Source organism: Apodemus sylvaticus, chromosome 1 (assembly GCF_947179515.1).
Source record: "Apodemus sylvaticus chromosome 1, mApoSyl1.1, whole genome shotgun sequence".
In the NCBI taxonomy this organism is placed as follows: domain Eukaryota; kingdom Metazoa; phylum Chordata; class Mammalia; order Rodentia; family Muridae; genus Apodemus; species Apodemus sylvaticus.
The window spans coordinates 48926814-48941239 of record NC_067472.1 but is presented as its reverse complement, the minus strand read 5'-3'; the positions used below and the strand labels follow the sequence as shown (position 1 = coordinate 48941239).

General features: G+C 38.1%; 1 protein-coding gene across 1 annotated transcript; it reads left to right on the top strand.

Moving 5' to 3' along the window:
- Positions 1-2185: 2185 nt before the first annotated feature.
- LOC127677931 (olfactory receptor 10Q1-like) lies at positions 2186-3145 on the top strand. Its single transcript, XM_052172859.1, has one exon. The coding sequence runs from the start codon at positions 2186-2188 to the stop codon at positions 3143-3145; it is 960 nt and encodes a 319-aa protein (XP_052028819.1).
- The last annotated feature ends 11281 nt before the right edge of the window (positions 3146-14426 follow it).

Sequence of the window (14426 nt, the reverse complement as noted above, 5' to 3'; positions counted from 1 at the left end):
TTGAAAAACCACAAAAATGATTCCTCTTTCATTTGACAGACATCGGCACTACTATTTTCTGTCACTTTTTTCTACTTGAGTAACCTAAATTTTTATTAGTGTCCTATCAACTGTGCTTCAGTGTTCATATTAGCTGAACTATCAGAATCATACAAAAATTTTCGTTACATGAAGTTTACACTTTCTTAATAATCTTTTAAATTTCCTAGGATAAATGAGGAGAAAAATATACTTACGTGATGTCCATGGACTCAGCTCTAAACTAATCTACTAGGATGTAAATTCTGGCATTAGGCATTCCAATAACAATCATATACATTTGCAATGGACTTAATCTCTAGATACCTCAGTTGCAGAAGACAGGATATTAAAAGGTAGGATTGCATGCTTCTTATATTTCTTAGCCATTCAATTCTATGGATATTTTTGGAAGTGGACATACATAAGACCTATACTTAGAGAATTCTGTGGTTTCATGACTCTCTCGTGTTTTGAAGAACATTTTGTTTTTTATATACAGTATTTCTGGATTGGTATTATCAATCTGCAACAAGGAAGTAGCTATAAAATCAGAGACTTTCTCATTAATGCAACATGTCAGTACAAGATGACATTAATAGTTTAATTATTATGCTGTCTACTATCTATTGATTAGCTAAATCCATCTCAACAATGTTCTTTAGTGTTGAATGTTAAATATGACAAACAGATATAAATAGATAGCCATTTGTAGATAGGCAAAGAAAAGCTACAATCTATGTGAGTTTTAAATGATTATTGTATAATCTATGGAAGAAGCCACTGAACACTGTCTGACTTTGAAGAAAATTTAAAACTCCCGAAATTGTGAAACTTAATTCAGTTGATTTTAAATAAAATCTATTTGAGGGTGCATATGAAAAAAAGAAATTCTTGACTTTACATGTAATACTAATATAAATGGTAGTTAAACTAGTTTAGTCCAGAGCTGAGTATTTCACACATGACCTTTCTAATGAAGTAAACTGAACACTTGGAAATCAGCATATACTAAGGTTTAATGTGGTCTCTGAGAACAGATGTGAAGAAAGCTCTAGAATATTGGGAGCAATAGACGTTTGTATGGATTACTAGATGACAAAAAAAATTGAAAAATTTAATATCTTTAACCAAACAAGCCATGGGATTTTGGATCAGTTAATGGAATCCAGCCAGGGAGTTTTTAGATAAGTTATTTCTGCCAGACACCAAATTCTCCAGTGGAGTACATCTTAAATCCAAGTATAATGTGGTTGGTTACTGCTATACGATTAGGGTCACTATTGTACCAGCAAGCATATCACACCAGGCCACTGGTTATTATTGTAGTTCAAAGGGTCCACAGCTTGGAAGAGTTAATTACTTTTTGCCCTAATAGCTCAAAGGGCACCAGCATGCACTATAATTGGTGCAAATCATATTATTTTACATTTCAACTTCTTTACTGTGAATCACACATTCTGATCAGTCTTTCAGCAACCAAAAACCTTTGTTTGAGAATTGTTTTAATTCTGTTTAGACGGTAACAACAAATTACATGCCTTATAAGTACATTCACAAATTGAAACACAGTTAAGATAATCTGCAAATCTGCAGTGATAAATGTCGAGAGTAGTTAGTTACTCATGAAAAATACTTAGGGAAATATGAAGGATAATTTTAAATTATTGAAATTGTTTTATTTCTTAATGTTGACAATATTTATAATAGAATAGTCATTGTTCATCTCAAAAATTGAAAATTCACTGCTTACTTGGATTTTTCAGAAGCTCTCCATGTGTATGTTGTATTTCAATAACAATGCTTAGCCAAATAGATGGCCAGAATTTTAATTGATGTAATTTCAAAATATCTACAATTATACCTATTTAATTAAATACAATAAAATATGAGCAAAGTATTAGCTCATATCAATAGAATTCAAATGGTTAAGTGGATCTATCAAAAGGAAAATTGATTGTTTTAGCTTGCAATGAGAATTTATAGGCCACTGCCCAATTAATGAAAGCATCCGGAGAAAACCATGTTAGGCATCTATTACAAATGTATTTTCACCATAGTGCTAAAAACCAGAATACTAAATAAGCAATCACTAATCAAAACTCAGAGTCAGCCTCCCTACCCTTAATAGATGCCATCAATCATTGGCTTTTTTTTTTCAGAAGACATGGTGGATGGTAAGCCTTTCTTCAACAAATCTGGCCCACCAGAGTTCGTGTTCTGTGTCTTAACCAATGTTCCTGAACTTCAGGCAATCCTCTTCACCGTCTTCTTCCTCCTCTATTTGATGATCCTCTGTGGCAACACCACCATTATCTGGGTGGTGTACAAGCAGAGCTCCCTACACACTCCCATGTATTTTTTCCTGTGCAGTCTGTCATTTGTGGAAATCTGCTACATCACAGATGTTGTGCCCTTGATGCTTTCCAACATCTTTGGAGCCCAGAAGCCCATATCACTGGCGAGTTGTGGGACACAGATGTTCTTTTTCTCTGTCTTTGGCTGCACTGACTGTTTTCTTTTGACAGTCATGGCTTATGACAGATATGTGGCCATCTGCCACCCACTACACTACAACCTCATCATGACCCAGAAACTGTGTGTCCAGATGGTGATAGGCTCTTTGAGCTTGGCATTCCTTCTCTCCTTGGAACTTACTGCCTTTACCTTCACTTTGCCATTTTGTAGACACCGCCTGGAAATCAATCACTTCTTCTGCGATGTGGCTCCTATCATGCGCATGGCCTGTGTTGACATCTATGTGAACCAGGTAGTCCTCTATGTAATTAGTATCCTAGTTTTGACAGTCCCATTCCTGTTAATTTTCATCTCCTATGTGTTCATTGCTTCTACCATTCTGCGTATGCATTCTGCAGAGGGTCGCCAGAGGGCATTTTCCACCTGTTCCTCCCACCTCACTGTGGTTTTGCTACAATATGGCTGCTGTAGCCTAGTGTACCTGAGGCCCCGCTCCAGCACCTCAGAGGATGAAGACCGCCAAATTGCCCTGGTTTACACCTTTGGTACCCCATTACTCAACCCTCTGATTTATACCCTTAGGAATAAAGATATCAAAGATGCTCTGAGGAACTCTTTCTTCCATGGACCAGCTTCTGAAACTAGTTGATATCTTCGGTGGTGAGCAGAGTATCTATCATTAAGTCAATCAACTCTAAACGAAAAACAACTAAAAATGTATTTTCCTTTTATGCTTGGCTGTTGATTCTTTTTTTTCTATGTTCACCATGTGTTCAAAGTACTATGAATATGATTTAAGTTTAAATTTTCTATGCTCTCCTATAGCAATTGCTACATCAGACACAAGAAATACTTTCTTGATGATAGATTGATGTCTTTGTAAATACTGCTTGCTGAGGGGGTATTAAGGAAACTTCATAAAGATAATATTATTCTAAAATATATATATCCTATTATCTTAGAGATCATTGCATGGAGAAGCATAATTTAGATAATTCATCGGTTGTCTGTATTGTTGCATTTCAATGAATGCATTTCTTCCTTCCTATCACTTTTTATTTTCTTTCTTACTATCATCTAGGAACAAGACATGACTTTCTTTCCATCAAATAGTATTTACCATATCATAGCTGTGGTAGGGTAGCAAAAACTAATTGTAGTCACGGATGTTTCTGTGTTCTCTCTCATATTATTTTTTTCTTCTGAAAAGGAGAAATAAAAGGATTTCTTTTTAGGTAAGGTATGGGTTTGAGTGTTTTTCTTTGAAGAATGTACATGTTTTGTTGACCACAGAAACAAAATAGGGAACCCCACCCTAAAATGGAGTTATGGATTGTTCCCTGAATGTGAATTTAGGGAACTGGAATTAATCATCTTTTCTGAAAGAGTAGCAAGTGCTATTAACCACTAAACCAACTCCTCAAGAATCAAAAGAAATTATTTTTAAATACACATGCTAAGTAAGTATATAAAAGTGAATTAGAATGTTTTAAAAATATATTTTTGTTGTTTTCTCCATTTTGTTTATTTTTCCTGGTAATGGTTTTATTACTTATTTATCTATCTCTAGGGCAATACATACCAACCTCAGTTTTACTTCCATCCATTCTATCCTGACACCACTCTCACTTTCCTCCTCCCCAATCTACTCTTCCTCCTGTTTCCGTTCAGAAAAGAATGGGCCTCACAGGGATATCAACCAAGTGCAGTGTAACAAGATAAAATAAGACTAGACACAAACCTTCATTTCAAGCCCGAGGAACACAACCCAGTTCCAGGGAAAGGCTCTCAAGAACAGGAGAAAGTATGAAAGATACTCCCACTGCTATTGTTAGGAGTGCCACAAAAACACTCAGTTGCACATGCAAGTTCTGTGAATGCTACTTCAGTCTCTATGAGCCCCTATGAGCCTCAGTTAGTTGATTCTCTGAGCTGTGTTCTCCTCATGTTCTTAATTCCTCTGAATACAGTAACTCTTCCTGCCCTTTTGAAAGGGGTTCCCCAAACTCCAAGGGAGGGACCTAATGCAAATATCCAATTGGGTGATTTGTCTTCCTAATATTTGGCAGCATATCTCTGCATCTGCTCAAATCAGCTACCAGAAGAAAACTCTCTGATGATGACTGTGCTAAGCATCATGCTAAGAATTGCCTCATTTCATCTGCAGACAAATACTGTCCAAAAAAAAAAAAAAAAAGGACACACTGCAGAATAGTCGACTGGTAATCTGCCAAGACAGAATAATCAGTCCTTCAAAATTCTGCATTCCCAAGGTCTATCAGATGATCCTGGGCCAGAAGGCTAAAGACTGATGCTCCAATGTTTTGACATATAGGGCCTGTCCAGGTGATCAGTGGTCTCTATAAATTGGCTAAGTTTTAAAAGCTATATTTTGTGCTTCTCATACTTTCAGGTAATATTAGTCATTCTTGGATTTCTGACTGGGTTGAACACTAGTAGTATCATAGTCAATCCAAGATGTTTAGCATTTAGAAAGGTGATATACATTTGAGAGGATGGTTCTCAGATGGGTTACAATCTAAAGCCAGGACATGAGTCAGGTGTAGAATTATAAGTCTTTTAAGTTTGGAAAAAAGACAGGGGTATTATTTAATTGATAAAAAATGATGGACTGTGTGTTAGGTCTATCCTGTACATTCAAATTTTCAAAATGGTAATAATTGTGCTCAATTGATTTCTGAGATAAAAGAGTCTTCCAATTGGACAGAAAGGGGGAAGTGTTGTGAATAGGCCTGGGCTTGTATTTTGATGCTAATTCCACTCCTGGGAGGGGCTACAGACTAGGAGTTATCTTGTGAACCTTCTCACCACCTTAACTTTTCTCTTTTTTTTTAATTTTTGTCTTTTGTTTTTTGTTTTTAGAATCTATGTATTTATGTGTTAGGTATATTCTTGATTTACATTTCAAATGTTGTCCCCTTTCCTAGTTCCCCCTCACCCCCAAATCCCATAAGCCATCTCCCCTTCCCCATTCAACCCACTCCTGCTCCCCTGTCATGAAATTCCTCTACACTATGACATCAAGGCTCTTCAGGACCAAGGGCCTCTCCTTCCTTTGGTGTCTAACAAGACAACCCTCTGCTACCGATGTGTCTGGAGCCATGGGTAACTCTATGTGTACTCTTTAGTTGATGGTTTTGTCCCTGGGAGCTCTGGGAGTACTGAGTGACTCATGTTCTTCCTCCTGTGGTGCTGCAAACCACTTCAACTCCTTGGGTCCTTTCTCTAGCTACCCCATTGAGGACCCTGTGCTCAGTTCAGTGGCTGGCTGAAGTGTCCCCCTCTGAGTTTGTCATGCACTAGGAGAGCCTTCCATGTGATAGCTATATTCTACTCCTGTCAGCAAGCGCTTGTGGGCACGCAAAATAGTGCCTAGCTTTTGTAACTATATATAGGATACATCCCTGGGTGGGGTAGTCTCTAGATGGCCTTTCCCTCAGATTCTGCTCAACCTTTTGTCTTTGTATCTCCTTCTGTGGGTATTTTACCCCTTTCTACAAAGGACCCAAGGATCAATACTTTGTTCTTCCTCCTTCTTGGGCATCATTTGATATGTGAATTGTGTCTTTGGTATTCCAAGCTTCTAGGCTAATATCCACTTATCAGTGAGTGCTTACCATGAGTGTTCTTTTGTGTTTGGGTTACCTCACTCAGGATGATATTCTGCTGTTCCATCCACTTTTCTAAGAATTGCATGAATTCATTGTTTTTAATGGCTGAATAGTACTCCATTGTGTATATATACACATTTGCTGTATCCATTCCTCTGTTGAGGGACATTTGGGTTCTTTCCAGCTTCTGGCTATTATAAATAGGACTGCTATGAACATAGTGGGGCATGTGTCCTTATTACATGCTGGAGAATCCTCTGGGTATATGCCCAAAAGGCTTGAGCCAATGATTGTGCAGGAGGAAGGTGGAGGAGCTTGGGGAAGGAGAGTTTGGGGGATGAGAAAAGGATCAACAGGGGTTGATGGAGAGGCTGGAGAGAAGCTTGTGACCTGGAGAAAAGTTATATGGGATTACATAGATGGGAATAGAGTAGTGTAGTGGGAGATCAGCTCAATCTAGGCTTATAGAATGTATTGTTATTGATTGAGTTGAGATTTCTTTTACCAGGTAATTGGATTGGAAAAATTGCAACAAAATATAGCAAAATATCATTTGAAATCATATTACTCAATTTTTATTGTAGGTATCAAGACTATCCAGAAAGTGTTGGGCATATATTCTGATCATACAGACAGTATTGAGCCTGGGCTCTATTTCATGGATGGGTTTCAAATTAGAATAGTCATTTGTAATCCACTTCCATCAGTTATTTGCCTTTATTGTCCCAGCACATATTGCAGACAGGATTGTAGGTCAAAGGTTTTATAACTGGGTTGGTGTTTCACTTCCACCACTGGTAGCTGCCTAGTTACAGAAGATGGCCAGTACAAAATACATATGTTCCATTAGGAGGACTCCCTAGGGTCACCTTTGTAGTATTCTGAGAGTTTCTACTGCACTAAATTTCTACATTGCCACTAAAATTCCCTATGATTCCAGTTATTTCTCCCCATACTCTCTCCCTAGATCTCCCATTTCCATCTGACCCCACTCTATGCTCAAAATCTATTACCCCTACAATCGCAGATCCATGAATCCCCCTCAGAGTTATCCTTGCTACTTAACCTTTCCTGGTCTGTAGATTGTATCATGATCATTTTTAACAGCTAATGTCTACCTATAAGTGAATACATATTGTATTTCTTTTTTTGAGTCTGGTGTGAGATTCCTCATGCAGGATGATTTTTTTTTTAATTTCATCTATTTGACTACAATTTTCATGATGTCAATTTTGAACAGCTGAGTAACGCTCCACTGTTTAAATTGCCACATTTTAATACATTCTTCAGTTCAGTTGGGGGACATGCATGTTGTTTCCAATTTAAGCTATTATAAATAAATCATCTATGAATATAGTTGAGTAATCACATATGTTTGTGAAGAAGGAGTATTCTTTGGGTGTATGCCCAGGAATGTTGGTCATGAGGTACACCCATTTCAAGTTTTCTAAAGAATCACCGTATTTACTTCTATATTGGATGTAAAAGCTTTCACTCCCACTATCAATGTTGGAGTGCTCCCCTGCTCTACATCCTCACCAGCAGATGTAAAATGGAATCTCAAAGTACATTTGATTTGCATTTACCTGATGGCTAAGAATGTTGAACAATTTTTTAGGTGTTTCTCAGTCATTGGAAATTCCTCTTTTAAATTCTCCTATTACAGCAATATGCAGCAAACTGGTAGCCAGCATTAAACTAAATGGAGAGAAACTTGAAGCAATCTCACTAAAATCAGGGATTAGACAGGGCTGCTCCCTTTCTCCTTATCTTTACAATATTGTACTTGAGGTATTAGGTTGGGCAATTAGACAACATAAGGAGGTCAAAGGGATACAAATTGGAAAGGAAGAAGTCAAACTATCATTATTTGCAGATGATATGATAGTCTACCTAAGTGACCCAAAAAACTCCACTAGAGAATTCATACAGCTGATAAACAGCTTAAGCAAAGTGGCAGGTTATAAAATCAACTCAATCAAATCAGTAGCCTTCCTAAACTCAAAACATAAGCAGTCTGCGAAAGAAATTAGAGAACTGACACTCTTCACAATAGCCACAAACAGTATAAAGTACCTTGGGGTGACTCTTACCAAACATGGGAAAGATCTGAATGACAAGAACTTCAAGACTCCAAAGAAGGAAATGGAAGAAGACCTCAAAAAATGGAAAAATCTCCCATGCTCATGGATCAGCAGGATTAATATAGTTAAAATGGCCATTTTGCCAAAAGCAATATACAGATTCAACGCAATACCCATCAAAATCCCAACTCAGTTCTTCATAGAGTTAGAAAGAACAATTCTCAAATTCATCTGGAATAAAAAAAAAAAACCCAGGATAGCTAAAACTATTCTCAAAAACAAAAGAAATTCTGGGGGAAATCAGTATTCCCTGACCTCAAGCAATACTACAGAGCAATAGTGTTTAAAACTGCATGGTATTGGTACAGTGACAGGTAGGCAGATCAATGGAATAGGATTGAAGATCCAGAAATGAACCCACACACCTAGGGCCACTAGATCTTCAACAAAGGAGCTGAAAACATACAATGGAAAAAAGATAGCCTTTTCAACAAATGGTGCTGTTTCAATTGGAGGTCAGCATACAGAAGAATGCAAATTGATCCATCCTTATCTCCTTGTACTAAGCTCAACTCCAAATGGATCAAGGACCTCCACATAAAGCCAGACACTCTGAAGCTAATAGAAAAGAAACTAGGGAATACCCTTGAGGACATCAGTACAGGGGAAAAGTTCCTGAACAGAATACCAATAGCTTATGCTCTAAGATCAAGAATTGACAAATGGGACCTCATAAAATTACAAAGTTTCTGTAAGGCAAAGAACACCATCAAAAATACAAATCGGCAACCAACAATTTGGGAAAAGATCTTCACCAACCCTACATCAGATAGAGGGATAATATCCAATATATACAAAGAAATCAAGAAGTTAGACTCCAGAAAACCAAATAACCCTATTTAAAATGGGGTACAGAGCTAAACAAAGAATTTTCACCTGAAGAACTTTGGATGGCTGAGAAGCATCTTAAAAAATGCTCAACTTCATTAGTCATTAGGGAAATGCAAATCAAAACAACCCTGAGATTTCACCTTACACCAGTCAGAATGGCTAAGATTAAAATGCAGGAGACAGCACGTGTTGGTGAGGATGTGGAGAAAGAGGAACACTCCTCCACTGCTGGTGAGGTTGCAAAATGGTACAACCACTCTGGAAATCAGTATGGTGGTTTCTCAGAAAGCTGGGCATGTCACTTCCAGAGGATCCTGCTATACCATTCTTGGGCATATACCCAGAGTAGTCCCCAGCATGTAATAAGGATACATGCTCCACTATATTCATAGCAGCCTTATTTATAATAGCCAGAAGCTGGAAAGAACCCAGGTATCCCTCAACAGAAGAATGGATGCAAAAATGTGGTATATATACACAATGGAGTACTATTCAGCCATTAGAAACAATGAATTCATGAAATTCTTAGACAAATGGATGGAGCTGGAGAACATCATACTTTAATTAATATCATTAAACATTGAATGATAAAAGCCTTCAGCTAGTTATAAAGAATAAATAAGTATTAAGAAGGAATCTACTCTTTCTGCCTGTGTCTCTGCCTAAGACACCTTCACAGTTCACTCTGAATTAGAGTCTCTTATTCCAGGCTTCTCACTATATTGGGGGATGTTCAATATCATTTCAATATTTATTTAAAAGTTATAATCACATTTCCAATTTCCAGATGTCCCTCAGTGGAAGAATGGATACAAAAAATGTGGTCTAATTACACAATGGAGTATTACTCAACTGTTAAAAAAATGACTTCATGAAATTGGTACTCAAATAGATGGAAGTAGAAAATACCATCCTAAGTGAGGTAACCAACACACAAAAGAACACCCATAGTATGTACTCACTGATAAGTGGATATTAGCCCCAAATCTTAGAATAAGCACAATTCCACTCACAGACCATATGAAGCTTAAAAAGAAGGGAAACTGAAGTGAGGCTGCATTAATCCTACTTAGAAAGGGAAACAAAATAACCATGGAAGATATGGGGAAGGAGGGACCCGTGATGAAAAGAGAAGGGAAAGGGACAAAAGAGGGCAGGATCAGGTATGGGAAGAGACAGGAGACAAGTAGAGAAGGTCAGGGAAATGAACAGAAACATGTAGCAGTGGGGGATGGGGAACTGGGTTAACCACCAGAAGGTCCCAGATGCCAGGAAAGCAAGAAGTTTCCAGGACCTATGTAGATTTCAGCAGAAATACCCAACAAGGGGGAGAGAGAATCTGTAGAGACCGTCTCCAGTAGATATGAACAAAGGGGAGATAGAGCCTATAGAGACCATCCCCAGTAGATAGTTGAGAAATGACCACCCACCCATCTAAAAAAGTTTAGCCCAAAATTGTTCCTATCTAAAGAAAATGCAGAGAAAAGCATGGAGCAGAGACTGAAGGAAAGGCCATCCAGAGACTGCCCCACCTAGAAATTCAACCCACCTGCCAACACCAAACCCCAACACTATTGCTGATTCCAAAAAGTGCTTACTGACAGGGTCCTAGTATAGCTTTACCCTAAGAGTCTCTGCCACAACCTGACCAATATAGATGCAGATACTCATAGATAATCATTCAACTGAGTCCATGTACCTGAATGGAAGAATTGGGAGAAGGACTGAAAGAGTTGAAGGGGAATGTAATCCTACAGGAAAAACATTATCAACCTGATCACTCAGAGCTCTGAGGGACTAAACCACCAACCAATGATTACTCATGGAGGGACTCATGGCTCCAGCTACATATGGAACAGAGATCTGGCATCAATGGAACGGGAAGCCTTGGCTTTGTGAAGGGGGATACAACAGTATAAGGGTATGCTAGAGTGGTGAAGAAGAAATAGGGTGCACTGAGAAGTGGGACAACATTTGAAATGTAAATAAATGAAATAAACAATATAAATAAATAAATAAACAAATAAATAAGAAAGAAAGAATTCATGTTGACTCTGTTTTCAAATTATACTCCATGACTCAGTACCATGGCACAAGGTTCTACCTCAGATTATAAAATTAAGTTTCACTTTTCGTTCTCAGTTACTTAAAATTAAAGCTTATGTGCTCTCAGTGAAGCCTCACATCAATATAGAACATTGTTATAGAAACTACACATTCATATATGCATACAAAAAATTAATGAGAAGAGGTCAGGAATTTTAAAGAAAACAAAGACAAAAGTATGGGAGGGTTTCAGGGGAGGTACGAAAAACAGGAAAATGATGAAAATGATGCAATTATATTATCATCTCAAAAATAAAAGAAGTAATAAAAACTAAAATAAAATTATAATCATAGGCTTAATTTCTTTTCGTTATAATTAAATGTTTAGCTGCCTGAATTAGTTTTTTTTTCAGTATGTCAATATACTTTCTATGATACAGGAATCATGAACTTCCACTAAAGATGTACTCTCATAAAGACATAAATACTGGCAAAGAATATAAGTCAATTCTCAGGACATTGACTGGGTGTTCTTATTTAGCAAGGACCATGAAGAGAATGTACTCCTATATTAATGGAACAAAACCAAACTGAAGCCAACAGTTTGTTTACTCTAAATAATAATAAGTGACTCAGTTACAAGAAGGACTTCTTAGCCTAGAAAAAGGACTTGAAGACAAACAAAGAAAATGGCAGTTGCATGTCTATTACCCCATTCACCTATGCAAACTATTGTGTCAAAATTACTGTTTGCCTCAAGGAAAACACTTCAAGAGATATTTTCCCTGAGGACTTTGGAGGAGCTAAATGTCCCATGTGAGTTCAGCATCATGAAATCATTATCAGAGAAGCCCACTAGGACTGATTGCACTCTCTACCACTACAGTCAAAGATACAACAATACAAAACCTTTGAATTTGGATTTTTTTAAACTAACATTGAGAGGTGAGAATTTTAGAATTTAACTTGTGTCTTAACCATCTTGTCAGCTACCTCATGGATTCAGAAAAGCTTAGGAAGATTGTTAATAGTTGGGGGAGGTAGGTTGGAAATCTGAGATTAATGTGAGACATTAAAAATCATATAATTTTGTTGATGGTTTTGTCCCTGGGAGCTCTGGGTGTACTGGGTGGATCATACTGTTGTTCCTCCTATAGTGCTGCAAACCCCTCCAGCTCCTTGGGTCCATTCTCTAGCTTCTCCATTGGGGGACCCTGTGCTCAGTTTAATGGCTGGCTGAGAGTGCCCCCCCAATGTATTTGTCATGCACTATCAGAGCCTCCCAGGTGACAGCTATATCTGGCTCTGGTCAGCAAGTACTTGTGGGAATCCACAATAGTGTTTGGGTTTTGTAACTGTATATGGGATGGATCCCTAGGTGCAGCAGTCTCTGCATGGCCTTTCCCTCAGACTCTGCTCCATACTTTGTCTCCTTACCAAAGAGCACACATGGAGTTACCCATGGCTCCAGATGCATACGCAGCAGAGGATGGCCTTGTTGGACATCAAAGGGAGGAGAGTCCCCTGATCCTGGGAAGGGGAATACCAGGACAGGGAAGTGGGAAAGTGTTGATTGGGGAACAGGGCAAAGAGAGATGGCTTATGGGATTTTCGGAGGCGGGGGGAACCAGGAAAGGGGACAACATTTGAAATGTAAATAAAGAATATATCTAATAAAAAATCATATAATGTCCCTTTCTTGGTAAACCAAAAGCACCCAAAGAACTATAATGACAGCACCTTCAGTATTGTCTATATGTTAGGTTCAGATCCCTGCCAGCCTTTTAGCCCATTTGAGGGTTTGTTTTTTTTTTCGTTCAGTCATATCGGTTTTTTTTTATTCAATATATTTTTATTTACATTTCAAATGATTTCCCCTTTTCTAGCCCCCCACTCCCCGAAAGTCCCGTAAGCCCCCTTCTCTCCTCCTGTCCTCCCACCCACCCCTTCCCACTTCCCCGTTCTGGTTTTGCCGAATACTGCTTCACTGAGTCTTTCCAGAACCAGGGGCCACTCCTCCTTTCTTCTTGTACCTCATTTGATGTGTGGATTATGTTTTGGGTATTCCAGTTTTCTAGGTTAATATCCACTTGTTAGTGAGTGCATACAGTGATTCACCTTTTGAGTCTGGGTTACCTCACTTAGTATGATGTTCTCTAGCTCCATCCATTTGCCTAAGCACCATTTGAGTTTTCTTACTGAGTGTCCATTTTTCATGTTTCCCCCTCTGATTGACAAACTGATCAGAGGGGGAGCTTATCCAAATTAAGGAATCCTCATATATTCTCCTTTCTCCATACCGTTCAGGTTTCCAGAATCCTAGTGGTGATGAGTGACTGTCCCCTCCCCATTAAAAGAACCATTTGAGAGACAGTGATCTGAAGACAGACAAGAAAGTGAGAGATGGGAAAAGACAAAGGGAGAAAGGGCAGTCAGTGGTCATACTCAAGTTCTAGTCAGAGAAAAGAAAGACAGAGACAACTACCTCAAGAAAAATTACCTAATCTAATTTTCCATGTTTCTAGGTGGCAACTTCCAAGCTGAAAATAAATTTATGACCATTTGTAGTCCAAATTTTTTTAGTATTTTAGTAGACCTATTTTGAGATTTTAAAAGTCCCATCTTAAGATTTCACTTTCACTTGAGCTCAAAGCACATGTCACCTTTCTTGATCTCAGGTCCTACATGTACTCACAGAAAATGGTTAGTGGTCATGCAGTGAGTTATCAGGGTTTATGTCAGGGTATGGTTAGCATATGTGTGATGGGTAGTCAATGGCTTTGCCACAAGTAGTCAGAGGTTGTGTGTTGTGTAGTCATGGAGTGTGCAGTGAGTGTTCAGGGTTTAGGAAATTAGTAGACAGAGGCTTCACCTTGTGTAGTTAGTCGAGAATTTGCAGTAGGTGTCAGGGACTGGGAAGTGGGCAGTGGGACTTTGCTCCCATTCTTTAACCTCATATCCCTGAAAAGACATTGAATTATTATTTTAATTGTTGTTTACTACTCAGTCTTTGTTACTGTTTTATAGAGTTAAAGAGATGTAATGAAATAGAAGAGAAAAAACACTGAACATAGGTGGGAGAAAGAGCTAGCAGTGAGTTCTTTTTGTTGAACAGTCCTGAGACTTCAGGGCATTTTTCAAAACCCCACTTTAGAGATTGGCTAGCAATATCATTTTTAACAAGTGTAATATCTTTTCCCATTGTGCCTTTCATTAGACAATTATCCTATTATGTTATAACATTAGTATCCTTCATCTCACTAGTATACCTCATGAT